The sequence below is a fragment of the Hyla sarda genome, chromosome 8, assembly GCF_029499605.1.
Source record: "Hyla sarda isolate aHylSar1 chromosome 8, aHylSar1.hap1, whole genome shotgun sequence".
In the NCBI taxonomy this organism is placed as follows: Eukaryota; Metazoa; Chordata; class Amphibia; order Anura; family Hylidae; genus Hyla; species Hyla sarda.
The window spans coordinates 195,974,294-195,995,838 of NC_079196.1; the positions used below are offsets into that span (position 1 = coordinate 195,974,294).

Below are 21,545 nucleotides of genomic sequence, written 5' to 3' on the forward strand. Positions count from 1 at the left end.
GGTTAGTAACCTTAGATGTTGTTTCATTATATTCGAATATACCACAAAATAAAGGTGTGAGAGTTGTAACGGATATTTTAAAGGAAGATTTATTAATGCCTAATGTACAAGTAAAAGTGTTTTTTTAATAGAAAGTTTAGAATTTATATTAACGAAAATCTTTTTTACTTTTAATGAAGAATTTCTTATTCAATATAAAAGAATGACGATGGGCGAGAAATGTATACCAGTTTTCGCAAATTTTTTCATGGGGACCTTTGAAAAACTTTTTATTGAAGATAGTACTTTTTTTCTATCATGTACAAAGTTTTTTTTTTTTTAAATGTACATAGATGATCTTATAATTATTTGGCAGGGGAGTAAAGAATGTTTTTATGAGTTTTTTTAAAGGAGTATTCCAGGAATTTATTTTTTTATTTGACTATGCTACAGGGGCTGTAAAGTTAGTGTAGTTCATAATACAGTGTCTGTACCTGTGTGTGACAGTTTTCTCATTATTCTTATGTGATTTTCACCCCAATATTTATTTTTATCAGCATACAAAATATCTGTTTTCTCAGAATTTTCCCAGGTTACAATGAGGCCGAGACCTGACTCACTAGTCAGCTGATGACAGGGAGCCTGTCTGCTTCAATGGGTGGAACGATCGCTTGGTGGGAGAGAGATCAATCTGCAACTAATGCAACAGCTGTAGGCACCCTGATTGAAAACCACAGGTCTTTTTGAGTGGATGCAGCTCATTTATGTTTCAATGGGTGAGGTGGCTGATGTGTGGGAGGGAGGAAAATGGAATTGTGGGATTTGTAGTCAAAGAAAGAAAAGTCAATTAGGAAATATAAGTTCACAAAAAGCTAGCCACATTGTTATGGTCATCTCACAACATAGCCATTTAGCCCCAGGACAAGCGCAGATCCTTCCTAAGCATGTCCATTACTGTCTGCCAGGTACGTACTAAAATCACCTTATGGTGGATAACCCCTTTAAGGTGTTAAATGTCAATGATTGGGGTATGCAATTTACTGGAACTATAAAAAAAAAATTATCTTCTTAGATTTTGAAATTTATGTAAAGAATAATAAATTCCACAAAAAAAACCATTTTAAATCAGTGGATGCAAATGAGTATCTGCATTATTCCAGCGATCACTTGAAGAATTGGAAAGGAAATATCCCCTTGGGACAGCTAGCAAGAATAAGGAGAAAGTGTTAGGAACAAAAGAACTATGAAACACAAGCAAAAATAATAGAAGAAAAATTTTAAGAAAATAAATATCCAGTGGAAGTAATTAAAGAAGCAAGATGAAAAGCGGATAATATCAAGAGAAATGAACAAATAGAAAATAAAAAATTAGGAAAGAAGAAGAAAACGCAAAAAGGTAAAAATTATGGGACAGCTTTTATTTCACGTTTTTCTCAAAATGCTAAACAAATTCAAGATTTTTCATAAACATTGGAATATTTTAGAAAATGATCCCTTTTTGAAAGATGCATTAGGAGATAATAGCAATATACCAAGATTTATTTACAGAAGAGCTGTATCTATTGCCCAACAGATTGCTTCTTCTTATGCATGTATCAATAAATTGTATAAAATTGTGAAGAACAATAGTAAAAAACAAGAGAGGGGAGTTCCTAAATGTGGTAATAAAAAATGTGGGATGTGTAAAAATATTAAGCATGGTGTAAAATCGTTGACTAGTAAATCCACAGGTAAAGTTATAGAGATAAAATCGAATTTAGATTGTAGTTCTGAATGTTATCTATGTTTAAGAATGTCCCTGTGGATTTCAGTATGTGGGGAGAACATAACAGACCATGAGAAAAAGAATCACATCCCACAGATTTAATATTGGTCATCGTTACCCTAAATAAAGCGTGTCCGGGCATTTTGCCGTAGCCCATAATACGGACCCTGAGCTACTAACAATGACTCCGAGAACAAATCGAAAAAAGTCTGAGGAGGTTTGCCACATTGTGAAAAAGAGAGAGCTTTTATATACAGTGACCCCCCCCGACCTACGATGGCCCCGACATATGATGAAATCGACATACGATGGCCTCTCAGAGGCCATCGCATGTCGATGTGAGCATCAACATATGATGCTTTTTTATGTCGGGGCCATCGCATTAAGTGCTATCCGGCAGCGCCAAATGCTTAAGCTGCTGCCGGATAGCAGCTTAATGTTCCCCGTGTGGTGCGGTAAGTATTACTTACCCCTCCATGATGCTCCGGGGTGCCCTCCGGGTCCAGGGCTGGTCTTCCGGTGTCTTCTCGGCCCTCTCCGATGACGTCAATACGCTGCTGTGCACGTCATCCAATAGGAATTGCGTACGCAGCGGCGTAATGACGTCGCTACGCAGGCCCAGTAAGGCCTTGCGGAAGACAGCAGAGGACCGGAGAAGACCAGGAGGGCCCAGCGGAGGCCCGGGGACACCATCGCGAGCGGCGGGGACAGATGAGTACAGCTTCCTATACTTAACATTGCACGAATCCCTCAACATACGATGGATTCGACAAACGATGGCTCGTTTGGAACGAATAACCATCGTATGTTGAGGGACCACTTGTATTTAAACTGGAGACTTTATCTCCAAAAGGTTTTAATGAAATGTTAGAATGAGTATGAGTTACTTATAATTTTTATGGTATTTTAGAGGTGTGTCTTTTCCATTCATATGCCATTTCCGGTAATAGAGGTGAACTAGAGTTCAAATCATTATTTGGTGTATGTCATTCCTTGAGGAAGGTGGCGACTCCCCGATGCGTCGGAATGTTTTATATGTAGTTTTTATGTTCTGTGCAATAAATTTGACTTGTATTCAACAAGTGAAGCCTTCATGGGATCTTTCTTCACAAAAACACAAAGCAAGACCAGAGAAATAAGAAGAGAAAGGTATAACGCCAAGAAAACAGCTGGAGGATCAAAAGTGCCGTCACGAGGGGAGCGTTATTAACACCTGCTCCCCTTGGTGAAGTGTATTTACTTACCGTTAGAAGTGATTATTCAGCTGGGAAGGTGTGCGTGCTCCTCCATTTTTCTTTTTCCCTTGACAGGATATCTCCTGAGAAAAGAATGATTGGTCAGATTGTGTTCAGCATGTCTGATCCTTTCTTTTAGAAACAGTGCACAAAATGTTTTTCCCGAGCTGAGCTTCCATCTACATTAGTGGTCTCCAACCTGCGGACCTACAGATGTTGCAAAACTACAACTCCCAGCATGCCCGGACAGCCAACGGCTGTCCGGGCATGCTGGGAGTTGTAGTTTTGCAACATCTGGAGGTCCGCAGGTTGGAAACCACTGATCTACATTATATGGGGGAACTAAAAGGAAGAGCTCATAGTTAATCAAGCGAGAGGCGTATTGCCATCTGAATGGTGTTGTCTACAGGATAAAGCCATTGTGAGGTCCTTTGCCCCTTGCTGTCGATCTTTCTGCTCCCCATTTATAAAGACTGATATTTTTTTACCCCAATGTTATAAAAGGGGTAGTTGGAGTGATTTGCTCATTTGGAACTGTGTGAAAAAGAGTGATTTGCTCATTTGGAACTGTGTGAAAAAGTAAGAACATACAATCTAGGCTGTTGTGAACAGCCATAAGTTGTGCCAAAATCTCTGTCATTTTATGTCAGCTTTATTAATAAAAAAAATGTTGTCCACTGTGCTAAGATTTCTGCTCGCCATGGTCCCAGTTGAATCGGTTTGCCATGGTGTTTTAAGGGGAACCTATTGAACTAGCAAAGGTGTCCGCAACTAATGGATTTCTGACACGCTCTGTACAATACACTCACTGTAAAGTTCTGCAAAAAAAAGTTTTTGGTTTTGACAGATAAGGGAGATGGGTGAATAGATTCTGGTTTTATCGTCTCCCTTTATCTACAATAATTAGATCTCAGTTGGTCAAAACAACATTGTACAAAATCAACAGAAGTAGGTGAATCCAGTTTTGTTTTTTTCCTGATCGGAACAATTTCCTAAGACATTTTTAAGGACGTCTTCTGTTTGTGCACAGATGGAGCGTCCTCTTTATTTTGTCTGCACAGAAGTCCCTTAGAAGTGTCTCTCATTACTTCTTTTCCGTATGTGAGTAAAGGGACTCAGAATTGCTGCCCTTGTTTTTTCTTTAGTGATTTTGTTGTAGTTTTTTTTTTGTAAAACATATCTCAACATATCTGATGCTGTATATAAGTGGGGACGTTGGATAAACTTTTCGGTCACTGAAAGTACAGAGGAATCAGATGACCGTGGACCAGATAGTTTCCATGTCTTTTGTATTCATTACAAGCTTTGATGTTAAGGGGAATAGTGATTTAATACAGAGGCTTAGCTATAGGAAGAGAGGTAGCACACCAACCATGGTGCGAATGGTGAGAAGCCTAAAAGCCCATCTGGCCGTAAGAAGACAAGAGTATTTGAAATGGCACATGGTAAGTAAAAAAATAAACAAACCCCATTCATTATAGTTCATGGACATGAACACATGGTAAGTAAAAAAATAAACAAACCCCATTCATTATAGTTCATGGATGAATGTTGGATAAATGATTGCTACAAGGAAACACTGATTTGGTAAAGAATTTAAAAGCAGTACCTTATTTTAAACATCCTCTCCATTGTTGCCCAAGCGACCTCCTACTCTGCTTAAAGGGGTATTCCAGGCCAAAACTTTTTTTTTTTATATATCAACTGGCTCCGGAAAGTTAAACAGATTTGTTAATTACTTCTATTAAAAACGCTTAATCCTTCCAATAGTTTTTAGCTTCTGAAGTTTTCTGTCTAACTGCTCAATGATTGTCACGTCACGGGAGCTGTGCATGATGGGAGAATATCCCCATAGAAGCTGGACAGCTCCCGGGACGTGAGTCATCAGAAAGCAGTTAGACCGAAAACAGCAACTCAACTTCAGAAGCTTATAACTATTGGAAGGATTAAGATTATTTAATAGAAGTAATTTACAAATCTGTTTAACTTTCCGGAGACAGTTGATATATATAAAAAAAGTTTTTGCCTGGAATACCCCTTTAACCTCTACCTGTTTGCCTTTTATTACCCTCTACCTGTTTGCCTTGAATAAGCATTTGTTGGCATATTGCTAAAATATGCCATCATTGTCCGATTGGTGGCAGCCCTACCGTTGAGATCCTAGCTGATGATTATAAGGAACTGACAGCAGTGCCAGTAAGGCGCAGTACCATTTCAGCTTTCTTTAGAGTCTGTGGTTGGGCTGTGTAAGTCAATGGCTGTTCATGTGACTCCCTATTAAAAGGGAATCTAACTGGAGATGAAATTGTATGGTCGTTCCTCATCCGTTACCAGTTTGTTATAGCCATTGTTAATTGGTGACATAATCCAAGTGATGCAAAGTGTCACCAAGATCTTTCTATCTTAATTAGGCTCATTTGAATATGACCGAACATCATTTTTTCCGATCAATGACTATGAAGAGCAAATCTAAGTAACTTTTTGGTGACTGTACATTGAACGTGTTTGAATTGATATGAAGTGTCACCGCACACAGATGTCGTCTAATTGTTAACAATCTGTCATTAGTCTTAATACATTTCCAAGAGCCTGGCTCATTCATGTAGCAGAGCAAATGCTTTTGTGTTACTGGCAACTTTTAATTTAGTACATCCGTATACTTTACCAGTTGGAAATTGCTATTTTAGAATTTTCATTAATCCTTTTTTCCCCTTCTTTTTCAGGACTCCAGACGATATCTCCAGACAGATACTTGCCATTCAGCAGCGGGAGATTAAGCTGAAAGAAGAAAACCTCAGCATTACTAACAGGTAGGATGCTGATTAATTCAATTTCATATTATAACTGGCAGAATGTAATTTATTGTAAAATTTCTCCATTCCACAAGGATAATAATTTAAAACCCCCTTCATGGGTGCGTCTGATTCATGGGTGCACTTCTAAAACTGCCAACCTTTAACAGGCAATACAAGGAGGCTTCACTGTAACCGGGAGTAAATATTACCCTATTTATGTCATCTGTGTCTTTTATTAGTATCACATCAGTGTAATATTTCTTAATAATTTACAGTTTCTTCCATAGTTGCAATCATAATTCCAAACTATTTAAACCTTACCCCTAAGACAGTCCCAAATGCCACTCTGTGGTTGGTCTCTTCTTTACTTTGATCTCATGCAAACACACAAATACTTCAGCAACACTCTGCAAATGTTGTGTTGGTGGAACATTCTAAAATATATACTGCTATATATACTATATAAGTAAAACTGAGGTGTGTAGTGCACATTTTGAGTAAATTGTGTCACCCATCTACTCTGATTTCAAACTAACGCTTACTTGCATACACATTAAGTAAATTGAAAACTGTATTGTCTGTAAGGAATGAAAAAAAGGGGGGTTTTCTGTTAATTAGGTGAAAAAATCTTAAAAGTTGCGGAGCCAATTATTACCTGACATCAACAATGGAGTGGCTTTAATGTCTTTTCATTTTTGGCTGGAAGTGGTTGCTTTGCTATCCTCTGTGTGGCCTATACCTGTGCCATGGGAGCTGTTGCCTTGTGTTTTCGTGATTTTGTCGTAGGAGACATGGCGACACCATACTAGGATCTTTTTCAGGGAGGCTTTGTTTCAAGCAAGAAAAATTGTGGCTTTATGTTGGAGGGATCTGTGTCCATCAACATAGTCTAGATGGAAAAGTTTGGTGAACATTCCATTTTGAGCAACTTGTCTTTAAAAATAGAGGATGCTCAGGGAAATTTGAGAAGGTTTCAAGGGGGTGGTGTCATTCTCTGGATACTCCTTACCTGGCCCGGTTTTAGATATGAGTGGTCAGTGCAGGAGTCCAGCCTTCCAGGCATATTTGTGCATACAGAGATAGTGGTCAGTCACTGATTAGTACTCCTAAGCCTAGAATGAAGCAGTTTAATTTATAAATTATACTTAATCTTTTTCCACAATTATACATTAAGCTGCTTTTACTGCTCTATATCCTGCTGCACCCAGATCCGACTGTATTTTTAATAAAACAGTTTCCCTTTTAATGATTATAAAAAATAAAAATAAAAAATTCATTATAATAAAAATAATCACTTTTGGATTCTTGCTTGAATTTCACGCAGATTCTCTCACAGGCTTCAACCCTTTGAGACTACAATCTGTTCAGGATGTCTGTTCGACAGATGATCACTTTTAATAGAACACTACAATTTCCTGGACTGAGCTGTCATTATGACAACTTAATTCTGCTAATGTGACAACAAGCTGAAATAAAAAGGTAAAAATGGCAACGAATGCAGGATTCTGGTTTTGAAATTCAAAAATAGATGCTTCCTATATAAAAAAAAAAAAAAAAAAACAGACTCCCTATCTAAAAATATCTTCTTGCAGAATCTTTAAAGCAGATCTGGGGAGGATTTGACAGTGTTATGCATCAAATAAAAAAATAAATGTATGTGACATGGTATAAAAATCCACTTTTTTTTTTATGTGCACTCTCTTGCCAAATTACAGAGTTAGATGATAAATAATGTAAATTGAGAATACTAATATACCAAATACAAAAATAGACAACCAGGAATTGTTAAAGTTAACAATGTTAATTCAATGTCAAGGTGCAATAACATCAAAGTTACAGTTGATGTTCGTCCAACGTCATGGTACAACAATTTTAACAAATATATGCGTCAATGGGGAAGGGGAAGAAAGGGGGTAGAGGAACAGGTACTCAGTCCCTACCCAAATGACCATCCTTCCGTCCCTACCTAACTATGATTCTCTAATCTAAAATGTGGAGGTAGGAGGATAGGAAGAAATAGATCAATATGTGCTTAAACACTAGGGCTAAATAGTTGTTGTAACACATTTCAGTAATACTTTGCTGTAATTCACTGCAATAATAACAAATAACGATGCATAAATTGTGAAAGGTCTCCCTTATCTATACTCACTTACTCCCTTAACCAGCATGTTTTTCTACAAAATTAGAGTGGGTTCATCAGGGATAGGAGGGGGGGGGGGGTACACCACAATGCAAAAATTGAGTATAACCTACAGAGTATACAACACAATAGTGAACGACCCAAAATTTTTTTTCCATGTTGGGGTGCCACATTGATAAGCTTAGCCCATAATATACAGTAATCCATGTGAGGATAAGACAGAGTCCTTAATAGTTCAGATAAGTCCTGATGCCTCCTGTTACAAAGGGCTGAAAATCCTCAAACAATAAAGTTCAGAAGAACCATCCTCAATGACAAATATGCAGTATCAAAAGAAAATCCTAACTGAAACACTAGTGGAAAGATAGTGGAATGTGCTTATGTGTCCATCACCAGTGGTATCAGATAAGCTCCATACCTCAGCCATGTGCACTGCAGTAAAGATGATGTCCCCAGCCTGCCTCATAAAATAACTAACATTTTATCTTACCTTTGTCCATTTCCTTGTAGCTTGGGTATCGGAGCGCCTGGTCTCTGGCCACTCTTTGCTTCCCGAAGCTGTAGCTGTAGAAATTACGCCACAGTACCCTCAGCCATTGGTGTCTTAGGTGGGATACTGCTGTGTCCAGTGATTGGCAAGTGGCACTGTCAGTTCCCACGGCTGTAGATGTTATGCTCTGCAGGTAGGGGGGAAGCATAGCCACCGGCTGCAGACAGAGCGCCCCGATACTGGACCTACAAGGAAGCAGAGGAAGGTGAGTTAGAGCATTTATTTAGTTAGGCAGGCTGGGGACTTTAGGAGAAAAAAAATATTTACCTGAAACCCCTTTAATGTCTGAAATTGGCATATTTAATTACAGATGTACTTTCTGCAATACTTTAAAATAAGTGGCATGTTTGCCCCCCCCCCCCAGAAAAAGGCCCCTCAGTTGGTAGCATCACCTGCGGAGTGTATTCCACTTTAAAACAATGGCACACTGATTGCATGCGTGCCTTATGTATTTCAGCATGTGATGCATGCATAAATTCATAATGCAAAACGTGTTTCACTGAACTATGGCTTTCTCCAAGTCAAGGACAGCACGACAGGACCCTGTCATGGAACTCCCATTGATTTCTAACTGTGATCGCACCCCCACCATGTTTACCACTCATGTCCCTTGACTGAACATTTATATACTTTACTTTGATATACAGTAGTACTTTAAGATCATGTAGAGCCTGATGTCCTCCATTCCCAGTGTGCGATGACTTGCGTCTGATGCCTCGGGGCTGAGTGGCACAGTTGGTTAAACACTTGCTGCTTCTCTTGACATTTTAACATCTTCAGAGCCCCTGAGAATTGCAAAAATAGTTTTTGGCATTGCCAGTAGCTACAGTAAAGTGCACTTTAGTGCTAAAATGACTGATATTTTACATACTTGAGTCATCTTCAGTGCTTAAGAATGAGGGGAAAAATCTGTCTGATGAGCATGTGCTTGATTTTTAAATGTCAAGTGAAGCCTTCCCATGTTAATATATGTCCTCACCGAAGCCGTTCCTTTAGGTCATTTAGGGTGGTGCTGAGAAAACTATAGGTTGGGTTAGTATGTCTCTTTGTAGCGAAGAATACATTTCAGCAAATTTTGCAGCAAATTCATTTTTGACCTTTAAAATAGGCACTGTTGGAATCTAAAACTTTTAATATTGTACATCTTGACAAACCTTAATGTACTTCAAAAAAAATATCTCTTAAGCACAGGCAGGGACAAAGTCCAGGAAGAGAGGGCAGGACTAGCACTCCTCTGTGCTCACTCCTGTCCTATCAGACTGCAGCATGAAAGCAGTGAGGAGGGGGTTACAGTGATTGGAAGAAGAGACCCACCATTGCACAGCAGACTCAGGAAGCAAGTGAATGCATGGGGAGTTAGGGCGGGCTCAGTGCTTGCCTCTGACATGCCCCTTCCTGAGAAGTGGATGTCAGAATAAGTGAGAAGCAGAACAGTGGGATTTGTGAGCCCAATATGTCCAACACATAAAAAAAAAGCATCTGCTTGACTTAGTGAGTAACCTATATAAGCATTTTTTTCTGTTACATGACTGGTACATTTTAAAGGAGTTATTCACTTTAGACAGTGAATGTTTATTAGAAGGGTTCCCGTGGCAGTGAGTTGATCACACAGTGTCTTGTTTCTAGTATTATCTATTGGGAATCCTACCAACAAGCATTATATCTCTCTGCAGTGCCACTACAGGGCAAATGCAGAATAACACTATTTCCCTGAAATTTTAATACACGTTTCAGGTCCTCCTGAAGAAGAGAGATTTTTCTTAAAGCTGCTCTTAAAGGAGTACGGCAACTTAAGGCAACCTATTCCCTATCAACAGGATGTCTGATCTCCAGTACGGGGTACCGCCTTTGCCCTGGCTCTCCCTGTGCAAGAGGCGTGTCGGCCGCAGCATGGCGCTACGGCTGACACACCTCCTCCATGTATCTCTATGGGAGAGGCGGAGATGCAGCGTTCGTGCATCCGGGCCCCTCCATAGAGTTCGGGTCTGTTGACTTCTTAGTGCGGTCGACGACACAACCATTAGCCGCACAGAGTTTCGGCAGTTTCAGTCCCCATACAGAAGATCGCGGGGGTCCCAGTTGTCAGACACCCCGCGATTAGACACTCATCCCCATATTCTGCAGATGGGGGATAAGTTGTCTAAGGCTGCAGTACTCTTTTAAGTCTGGATGGTAAATGAGGTCACTAAAATTAGGAATTTGAAACCTTTATTTTTATTAATTTCCTACTGTGCATACATTTAAAAATGCATGAAAATGCATGAAAAAGGGCAACCAACTGAAAAGGGTGGAAATCCCAGCATACAAAGGAAACAAACAGTAGTACCCGGATTACAAGGTCAGTTTGTATACCAGCACTAAGAAAGTCTAGGTCGGTTCAAGCATAAAGTTCAAATGCATATATTGACCTTAGTGGTAACTAATCACTAGCACTACATGACAACACCAATATACAGTATAGCGAAGGAAGAATACAGTTTTTTTGGCCTGGAATCCGCCCAAAGGAAAAACAGATACTTTGAGTGGGACTTATCCACACACTGTTCTGAGGGACGAGAGGGTACTGGCAGCCATCTGCTCCCCTTGGATGACCACCGGCAGCCCAGAATATTTATCTTTAATTTCTTATAAATTATTTATCCATGTTGTTCATGCTGTTCTTGGACCAACAGGGTGCGGACTGGTTATCACTGGCTCTCCTCTTTAGCTTATAGAGGGGCTCTTGAGCAGAGAACTCATCCATTGTAATAAAATGTTTGGTCACGAATAGAAAATATGGTCAGAGGTTGTCTTTTTTAAGATGTCTCCTTTTATAGAGATATTCACACCTCATCACATAATAGCATATCCCTATGATATGCCATCACTTTGTGATTGGAGGGGGTTTAACCTCTGAGATTTCTGGCAATTCTAGGAATAAAGGAGGCCCAGCATTGCTTTAACTGTTCCCCCCCCCCCCTTCCCCCCCCCCTTTTTTAAATTTATTTATTTTTTATTAATTTTTTTAACACTTGCCATGTAGAGGACTGCAGTTTAGCCCCATACTAGTAAATAGGGCTGGCAGTAGCCCCTTTATGAAGGTTGTGTTGGGTTCCCTGAGGTTACAGTCTTCCCCCCCCCCCCCCCCTTCCACCAACCTGCCTATCAATAAAAAAAAATAATTGCCTATCACTTTATAAAATTTGAAGATCCTTTTATTTAAACAGAAAATAAATTCATGGCTGGGCTGTGTTCACACTTCCATTAGTACTAATCCATTAGGAGTCCATTACTGTAATACAGTATGTTAACATGCTGTGCTATTCTATCCAGAAGAGAGATACTGTATAAACCTGATGGATCTATTTTTCACAACAGCTGGAGTCATGGCAGGAGATAGATTTTTGATGCCCCATAAAGTTTCTCATCCTGTTTACTTTGACAAACCTTTAACCCTTTATCAAATTCAGGATGTTTTTTAACTTCTGTATGTAAACAATACCATCTTCCATTCATTTACAGTTAGCAGATATGGTAAGATTTGATACACTTGAATGCCTTTCCATGATAATGATTAGGCTTTATTTACAGAAGACCAGACAACCCCTGTAATAGATTTAACATTGATAGTAACAAAATATGACTTTCTCTGTAGTTTTACTTTAGTAAAGTTGTCTGAATTAGCAGATAAGCGCCTGATGGCTGGAGATAGAAGAATTAATTACATCGCTATAACAGACAGAATTGGAATGGGCCCCAGTCAATTTGTTTTGCATGCCGCTTCGATGTGCTACACTCTCCGTAACCAGCGTTTCTGGCTTAGACGCCATCAGGCTTCATTAATATGAATTCCCCTACTTCTCACAGCGTAGAGGAACCCTTCATGAATTTGATCTCAGATTTATTTCTATGAAATGCAAAATGACATTTTGCCAAGTCTTTGCTGCAGAACACACAAGCAAATGAATAATCTTTAAGGCTTTTTTAGGCTATTGTTAAAGAGTTTGTTTTGGGGTAACTTTACAGCATCTGCCATGTGTGTACATGAAAACTAGCACTATTTATGGACATTATAATACATGTTTATAGCAATTTTCACCAGTTTTCTTTTCTGCAGGCTCCATCTCTAATTTTCAGTTGTCTGAGCTAGTGACTAGTGAGTGATATCTAATCTTTATGATGGCTCCCAAACACAGCACACTCAGAGTATGAAGGATCCTGCTCCCCTGTATCTCTATAGCCAACCCTCTGTAGCAGTGTGGAGTACATAAAAGAGCAGAAGTAAGCTGTGTGTACGTAAATCTAGCACTGAGGGGAGATAAAATTTGTTCCTTATCAGGTCAAAGGGAATTTGTAAACAGTTTTGAAGACTTAAAACCGTTCCATATAGAGGGCAAGGGGGAGAATTCATGTCATACCGGTTGCATCATGAGCAAAGAAAAATCTCAAGTACGTGCCCTGTAGGTGGATCCTTCCTGATATGTTCCCTGGTCACCTAGTGGTCTATGTTTTAAAAGGTCCCAGTTATCACTTTTATCCTGCGTCAAAGACGAGTCATTTTGACATACCCAATGGCATCTCCCCCCCCCCCCAGCTGTACCTTTTTAGATCACTTTCTTTACCCAAACCGAAAGAGAGATCTATCAGTCAAGGCCGGTGGAGCAGGGAGAAACCCGGGGACTACTTCAATGATTAAGGCAGCATAAAAGTGAAGACAGGTTTACTATAACCCGTCTCCCCTTCCTCTATATGGAACTATCAGCATTTGTAAGGCTTCAAAACTGGTGACTTCCTTCAAGGGTAGGATCACATGCAGCACATCCGCCGCAGGTTTCCCGCAGATGAAATTGTGCTTGCGTATTCTCTGTACAGTGGTCCCTCAACATATGATATTAATTGGTTCCAGGAGAACCATCATATGTTGAAACCATCATATGTCGAGTACATATGTCTATGTAAAAATGGTAATTGGTTCTGGGGCCTCGGAACCATTGTATGTTGAATACATATCTCTATGGGAAACTGCTAATTGGTTCTGGGATGACCATTGTATGTGGAGTGTATGGGGAGTGTTTAACAAACCAGGGTGCCTCCAGCTGTTGCACAACTACAACTCCCAGCATTGACTGTCTGGGCATGCTGGGAGTTATAGTTTTGCAACAGCTGGAGGCACACTGATAGGGAAACATTGATGTATGGGGTGTATAGTGTGTGTATATGTATTGTATGTGATGTGTGACATCGCATACAGTACTGTACAGTTCTTTAAATACCTTCAGGGGGGGGACAGAATGTCCTCCATTACAATCCTGCCGACTACAGCTCTATAGGAAAGGAAGGGGAGGGCAGCCAGCAGCTCATTGGATGCCTGCAGCAAGATGCTGCAGGCTATTGGCTATGGCTGCACTGGGGGGGGGGGGGCTTACACGGAGCTCACAGTGGAAGCCTGTATGAGTTAGCAGGACAGCATGTGAGGAACAGGAGGCAGAACGGGGCACATTAAACAACTATCTGTCAGTTGCTGAAGTTGTCAGCGCTGTCAGATAGCTGTTTGTACGATGGCCCCGACACACAGCAGCATCATATGTCGAGGCTGCCTTCAACATACGATGGGCTCTGAGAGGCCATCATATGTTGAAATTATCATATGTCAGGGCCATCATAAGTCGAGGGGTCACTGTAATGGGAAAACCTATAAAAATGATGTTACTACCAATTGAACTCAATGGGTTCTGCTTGTGAATTTCCCCAGCGGAATGACCCTACCCCAAGACTCTTTTGGGTAGTATAGAATATTACTTAGGTATGATCCATGCATGATACCTATAATCACTCCAAGATATAAAGTTTCTAACCATACTCCCTGCTGATAAGATGCAAAGTATTGTTTTCCTTGAAGTGATTGGGACCTCCTGGCTATATAAATTGTATTACTTTGATATCTGTTTTAATTTTGGAAATGTCCTATTTCAATCTGATCTAAACATTCAACAGGGGAATAATATCTGTGTGATATACCGCCATATAAATGCAGTCTCAAGAGCCAACAAAGTGTTTACATCTTAAATTAAAGAAGCTGGGATTTATATTTTTTTGTGCAAAAAATATAAAAGAAAAACAAAAAACAAAATAATTCTTCCACTAAATAGCGAGGACTTGCCGTAATTACGCTGCCAAGATTGTAAGATTCAAAGGCTGTTTACACATAAGCAGCCTTTGAAACGTTGAAATATGATTTAATTTTCCCTTTAATCTCTGCTGCGCTGGCAGTTCTTGTTGTGTTCACCTCATATTTATCTTTACTTGGTAAGACTTTGTGCCATGGCGTACGGTGGAAGGAAAAGTCTTTAGAAAAGCGTACTAAAATGTACGGCTCTTAAATGTTTACTTTTAAGAAGTTGTACATTATGAATTAAGCAGTAAGGTGGCCGTACGCCCATAGATAGCTGTCGGCCCAATTCTCATTCTTCATACAGCTATTCTTTCCAAACCCTCCATACGCTTGCACACTGGACTATGCTAAGTATGGATGGGTTTTCAATAGACAAGGACGGTCCTATCCACACAGGTTGAAAAAGGTTAAAAAGCAATCCTTTATTATTCCATCAGTGTTAAAAAAAAAAAAAAACAACAGTCTCTGGAGCAGACTAATATAGTTGTCTACAGGTTTCATGCTCCTTTTGTGCACTCTTACTCATGACAGTGGATTTTCAGTAGGCTGAGGGAAATAAACCGCTACCCTGCATCTCTAGTGCCGACGTATTTCCTTTGAGAAAAATAAATCAAACATGTTGTAATCCAATCTTTCTACCCACCACAATTTGCAATCAGGGCAGAGTTGAGACAGCTCCATACATGTTAGATGGTGTTATAAGTGCTGTATCTTACATGAAGTAACAACCGAGGGAAATGGGCTTTAGACTGTCAGGCAAATAAGTACAACCGTTCCTCTAATAAACACTGAGGAACTATGGGGGACATATATCATTGTTGCTTTGGTAAGCAAGTTCTGTAGGCATTTTTTCTTTTTTGCTTATGTTTGACATATTTATTATACTATCATAGGGGGTTGATAAATTTGACTCACATAAGCAAAAACCAATAAATCACTTTTAAATACCATTTTTTTTTTTTTAAGCACACATAAGCAAAAAACAGTAAATGACTTCAGAACACCAATTTGTAACACCACCTCAAGTCACAGCTGTGTAAAAAAAAAAATAATAATAATAATAATAAATGACACTTCTGTGAAAAATCACACTGTCCACTCAGGAAGCAACACTGATTGACAATCAATTTCACATGCTGTTGTGCAAATGGAACAGACAGCAGGTGGAAATTATAGGCAATTAGCAAGACACCCCCAATAAAGGAGTGGTTCTGCAGTTGGTGACCACAGACCACTTCTCAGTTACTATGCTTCCTCGCTGATGTTTTGGTCACTTTTGAATGCTGGCGGTGCTATCACTCTAGTGGTAGCATGAGACAGAGTCTACAACCTACACAAGTGGCTCAGGTAGTGCAGCTCATCCAGGATGGCACGAAGGTTTGCTGTGTCTGTTAGCATAGTGTCCAGAGCATGGAGGCACTACCAAGAGACATGCCAGTACATCAAGAGATGTGGAGGAGGCCGTAGGAGGGCAACAACCCAGCAGCAGGACCGCTACCTCTGCCTTTGAGTCATGCAAAATGAACTCCAGTATCCACAAATGTGCATGTGTCCACTGAAACAGTCAAAAACAGACTCCATGAGGGTGGTATGAGGGCCCAACATCCACAGGTGGGGCTTACAGCCAAACACTGTGAAGGACATTTGGCATTTTCCAGAGAACACCAAGATTGGCAAATTCGCCACTGGCGCCCTGTGCACTTCACAGATGAAAGCAGGTTCACACTGAGCACATGTGACAGATGTGACAGTCTGGAGACGCCGTGGAGAACGTTCTGCTGCCTGCAACTTACTCCAGCATGACAGGTTTGGCGGTGGGTCAGTAATGGTGTGAGGTGGCATTTCTTTGGGGGCCGCACAGCCCTCCATGTGCTTGCCAGAGGTAGCCTGACTGCCAATAGGTACCGAGATGAAATCTTCAGACCACTTGTAGGACCGTATGCTGGTGCGGTTGGCCCTGGGTTCCTCCCAATGCAAGACAATGCTAAACCTCATGTGGCTGGAGTGTTTCAGCAGTTCCTGCAAGAGGAAGGCATTGATGCTATGGACTAGCCTGCTCGTTCCCCAGACCTGAATCCGATTGAGCACATCTGGGACATCATGTCTCGCTCTATCCACCAATGCCACTTTGCACCACAGACTGTCCAGGAGTTGGCAGATGCTTTAGTCCAGGTCTGGGAGGGCATCCCTCAGGAGACCCATCCTCCACCTCATCAGGAGCATGCCCAGGCGTTGTAGGGAGGTCATACGGGCACGTGGAGGCCACATACACTGCTGAACCTCATTTTGACTTGTTTTAAGGACATTGCATAAAGTTGGATCAGCCTGTAGTGTGGTTTCCCACTTTGATTTTGAGTGTGACTCCATATCCAGACCTCCATGGGTAGATACATTTTATTTCCATTGATAATTTTTGTGTGATTTTGTTGTCGTCACATTCAACTATATAAAGATGAAAGTATTTCATATGATTAGTTCATTCATTCAGATCTAGGATGTGTTATCTTAGTGTTCCCTTTATTTTTTTGAGCAGTGTGTGTGTGTATATATATATATATATATATATATATATATATATATATATATATATATATATGTGTGTGTATATTTATATATATATATATATATATATATATATATATGTGTATATATTATATAATGTGTGTGTGTGTGTTTGTTACATATTTTTTTAACCACTTTTTCCCCCCTAAAAGTACTAACCTATTTTTTTTTTTGGGATGCACGCAAATTTGGGCTGCCGAAAATTCCCCTTTATGCATTTTCAACTGATTGAATCTTCTGCAAAAAATTTCGGGGGTGTGGGCTTCCTGATCCATGACCTTCATGAACGTCATGGGTCGGGTGAGGACATGGCGCGTACTTGCGAGTCGGGTCCCCGTCATACACGGGAGATGCCTGCTGCTATCAGCAGCTGACATCTTCCTGTAATGATGGGCATCGGAGATTGCTCCTATGTGCATCATCGACCATACCCCACAGCCCTTATAGACAGTTTTATAGACAGAATACATTACTAAGCGGGGGCTTAGGGTTAGCCCCAAAAACAGCTAGTGCTAACCCCCAATTATTACTCTGGTACCCACCGCCACAGGGGTGCTGGTAAGAGCCGGTACCAACAGGCCCGGAGCATCAAAAATGCTAGACGGTAACAGGCTGGTGTAATTTAGGCTGAGGAGGGCCAGTAACAATGATCCTCACCCACCCTGGTAACGTCAGGCTGTTACTGCTTGGTTGCTATCTAGCTGAGAATGAAAATAGGGGGTAAAGCCTGTAAAGTAATAAAAAAAAAAAAACACACATTTTATAAAACTTTTATTCCAAAAAACACTCCCCCACAAGCTCTTGTTAACCATTTAATTAATATATAAAAAAACACCAAATCCGAAGTACAGTGACCCCCCCCCCCCCCCCCGAAGTATAATGGCACCGACATACGCTAATTTCAACATACGATGGCCTCTCAGATTCCATCGCATGTTGAAGGCAGCATCAACACATGATGCTTTTGTATGTCGGGGCATAAACAGCTATCCGGCAGCGCAGACTGCTTCAGCTGCCGCCAGATAGCCGTTTAAGGTGCCCCGTGTGGTCCGGTGCTGATCACTTACATGTCCCCGGCGTTCCGGACAGTCCTCTTCGGGATCCCCTGCATCGCCGTCGCTCTCCATCGTTGTCATTACGTCGCCGCGCACGCCATCCCCCCCCCCCAATAGGAGCGGCGTGCGTAGCAACGTGATGACGGCGATAAGGAACGACGATCCCGGTCAGGGGAGACTATCTGGAGCGGCGGGGATACCACGGGACGCGGCGACAACGATGGGTGGCGACATCCAGGGCAACGGTGATGGTCTGGAGCGGCGGGGACAGGTGAGTTTAACTTCCTATACTTTACATTGCACGGATCCCTCAACATACGATGGTTTCAACAAACAATGGTTCATTTGGAACGAATTACCATCGTATGTTGAGGGATCACTGTAGTCCACAGGATATACGGATCTGAAATGAAAAGATAAAAACACGGGAAATAGGTTAGTACATTTATTGTCACCTGCTCACATATCTCCCGCCCGTGCCACACGACTATAACTCCCAGCATGTCCTCACTATAAGGGCATGCTGGGAGTTGAAGTCATACAATGGCGGGCTGCAGGCGGGTGACAAGCAAGCCACAGAATCTTGTCACCTGCTCACACATCTCCTGCTACCTGCGCCGCATGACTACAACTCCCACCATGCCTTTACATTAAGGACATGCTGGGAGTTGTAGTCATGCGGCGGGAGATGTGCAGTCGAGTGACAAGCTTGTCACCTTCCCCAGCCGCACTACTACAACTACCAGCATGCCCATACAGTAAGGACATGCTGGGAGTTGAAGTCTTGTGACACAGGCAGACAGGAGATGTGCTTGTTACCTGCCCCTGCCGCAGGACTACAACTCCCAGCATGTCCTTACTGCAAGGGCATGATAGGAGTTGGTTGCGCACAGGGGCAATTGACAAGTATGTCACCCGCCCCCATCGCAGGACTTCAATTCCCATTATGTCTTTACTGTAAGCGTGTGCTGGGAGTTGTAGTCTTGACAACAGCTAGTGGGTAGCCCCAGCTAGCTGTTGCAAGACTACAACTTCCAGCATGTCCTTACAGTGAGGACATGCTTGGAGTTGTAGTCGAACCAACTAGTGGCAGATGCTCACAGACTCGCAGATATATGAAAGTACGACTGTAATTTAATATTTCCCTCCCGGAACCCTGATTAGTACTCCGGCTGGAAATATTAAACTACATTGCCGTACTTTCATACTTCCAATTGGCTGGTTCCACTCCCCGCCGTCCGCATCTACTGCCCTCTAGCTGTAGTTGCAAAAGCTAGCAGGCTGGTGGCAGATGTGGGCGGACGGCGGGGAGCGGAGCTCACAGAAATATGGAAGTACGGCAATTTCATTTCACATTTCCCACCGGAGCCCAGGCAGGAAATATGAAGTTACATTGCCGTACTTTCATACTGTAATCTGCTCCCTGGGCGCCCGCCTACCCGCATCCACCGCCTTCCTGTTAGTTGTTGGAGGATTACAACTCCCAGCATGCCTTTACATTGAGGACATGCTGGGAGTTGTAGTTGCACTAGCTAGTAGATGCAGACAGGTGGCCGGGGAGTGGAGCTGCGCAAAAAGATGCACAAAAGTATTTAATGATTATTCAATCTTATTTTTTGGGCATTGGCCACAAGTCGTCTTTAGGTAATATGATAGAAAGTGATATCTTTATGGAGAGGTGGTTGGAATTTTCCTTACCGCTTGCAGGTTATTCTTACAAGTGAAACATAATAGAAATTCTGCTTTAAGAACATCGATACAGGCGAGATACAGAGATAATGATTGTGACGTTTTTATAGGATTGACTGTATAATGGATGTGGCTTCGTGATGGCTTTTTATGGGCAGGGACCTACCTGCACTGCAGTGCTCCGGAAATTGGCCACACTCGAAAGCTGCATGTAGGTAATGAAAGAATAAGCTTAATGACTAGTCCTATTTAACCGCTGCTATTAGTCCCAGTCTTAGTCTAATCTTCCTTCTAAATGCAGAATTAATTTTCTCTAAATCTATTTTGTGTTCCTGGGTTTTCATTCCATCAGTAGAGCCTGGCGTGTAGACCTACTGCTGCTTCTGCTGAGCCCAATACCTGTCCCTTTTAACATAAAAAACTTCTATTCTTTCACTGTTGGATTTAACATAGTCATACAAAATGAAACGAAAGAGGAGCTCTACATCAGGCATCTGTGGTCATTCTTGATTTTTAGCTTCTGATTTTTATTGACCACATTGTGTCTGATAAGGGTCTATTCACATGTACAATGTCCTGCACATAATTGATGTGCAGTATTTGAAGCTGCAGATTTTATGCTGCATAGTTAAATGTTAACTAAATAAACACAGCATCATATCTGCACATAAAAATTTGTACAGGATACTGTACGTGTGAATAGACCCTAGGGGTAGGATCACAATTGTGGTATTTTGCTAAGTTTTTGCTGCTGCCTATTTTGCTACCCATTAAAGTAAATAGGAAGCAAAATAAGCTGCATAGTTTGCTACCCATTCACTTCAATGGGTAGCAAAATATGGAGGAGCAAAATACGGCATGTGTGACCTTGCCCTTAACAGTCTTTTCCGGTTTTGACATATAGAGAGTGTCAGGTCCAAGGCCTGATTATGGAAACATACATGTGTTTTTATTGTATCTGTATATAAACTAAGACCTGGGGGTGAGAGGTCATTCAAACTGTGGGTTTGTGTATTGCATTTTATTGGGGGTTCTGGCTGTTTGGTATCAACTTTGAAGTCTGCACTCTGGTCCCATCATATAATCAAACAGATAAGGGGTCAGGTAGAGAGAAGGGGTCAGGTGGGATCAGAGGGGAGGGGGAAATGGAGTCTCCCTCCCAAGAAAGCAGATAGATATGATATTTAAACAATGCTAGACTAAAAGTTGGGTGTTCGAGGCTGTGTAAAAAGCTGACAAGAGCTGGACTCTCACTCCCAAGGAGGGCTATACCATCATGCTGTAAGAACTTCATCTTTTGTTTTCTGAACTTGCCTTGCTAAACTCTTTCATATTTTTGTAACTGTATGTCATTTGTTTCTGTATTTTTATATATAGCACTGTGATACCTTAGCTTAAATGTTTAATTAATCAGCTCTGGTCTTTGATCTCTAAATATATGAGCTCACCTTTCTGAAGGCAGCTCTGGTGGAAACACATTTATCTAAGGGTTAATTTGGTGACTTGCTGGGACCAGTAGTGGGTACCCAGAGGTCTGGCGGCTTTAACCCTTGCACCATCACACACACTCTAATGTCTTGGCTGGACCGATAGGGTGTGATCGTGACAGAGGGCCATAGCG

General features: G+C 41.2%; 1 protein-coding gene across 4 annotated transcripts in view; it reads left to right on the forward strand.

The window, feature by feature from the left end:
• Nucleotides 1-21,545, forward strand: part of MAD1L1 (mitotic arrest deficient 1 like 1) — a 790,601-nt gene that overhangs the window by 83,572 nt on the left and 685,484 nt on the right. For all 4 annotated transcript variants that reach the window (XM_056535643.1, XM_056535644.1, XM_056535642.1 and 1 more), the window contains exon 10: nt 5,703-5,789. In XM_056535643.1, the coding sequence (XP_056391618.1) occupies nt 5,703-5,789 (87 nt within the window). The remainder of the gene's footprint in view (nt 1-5,702; nt 5,790-21,545) is intronic.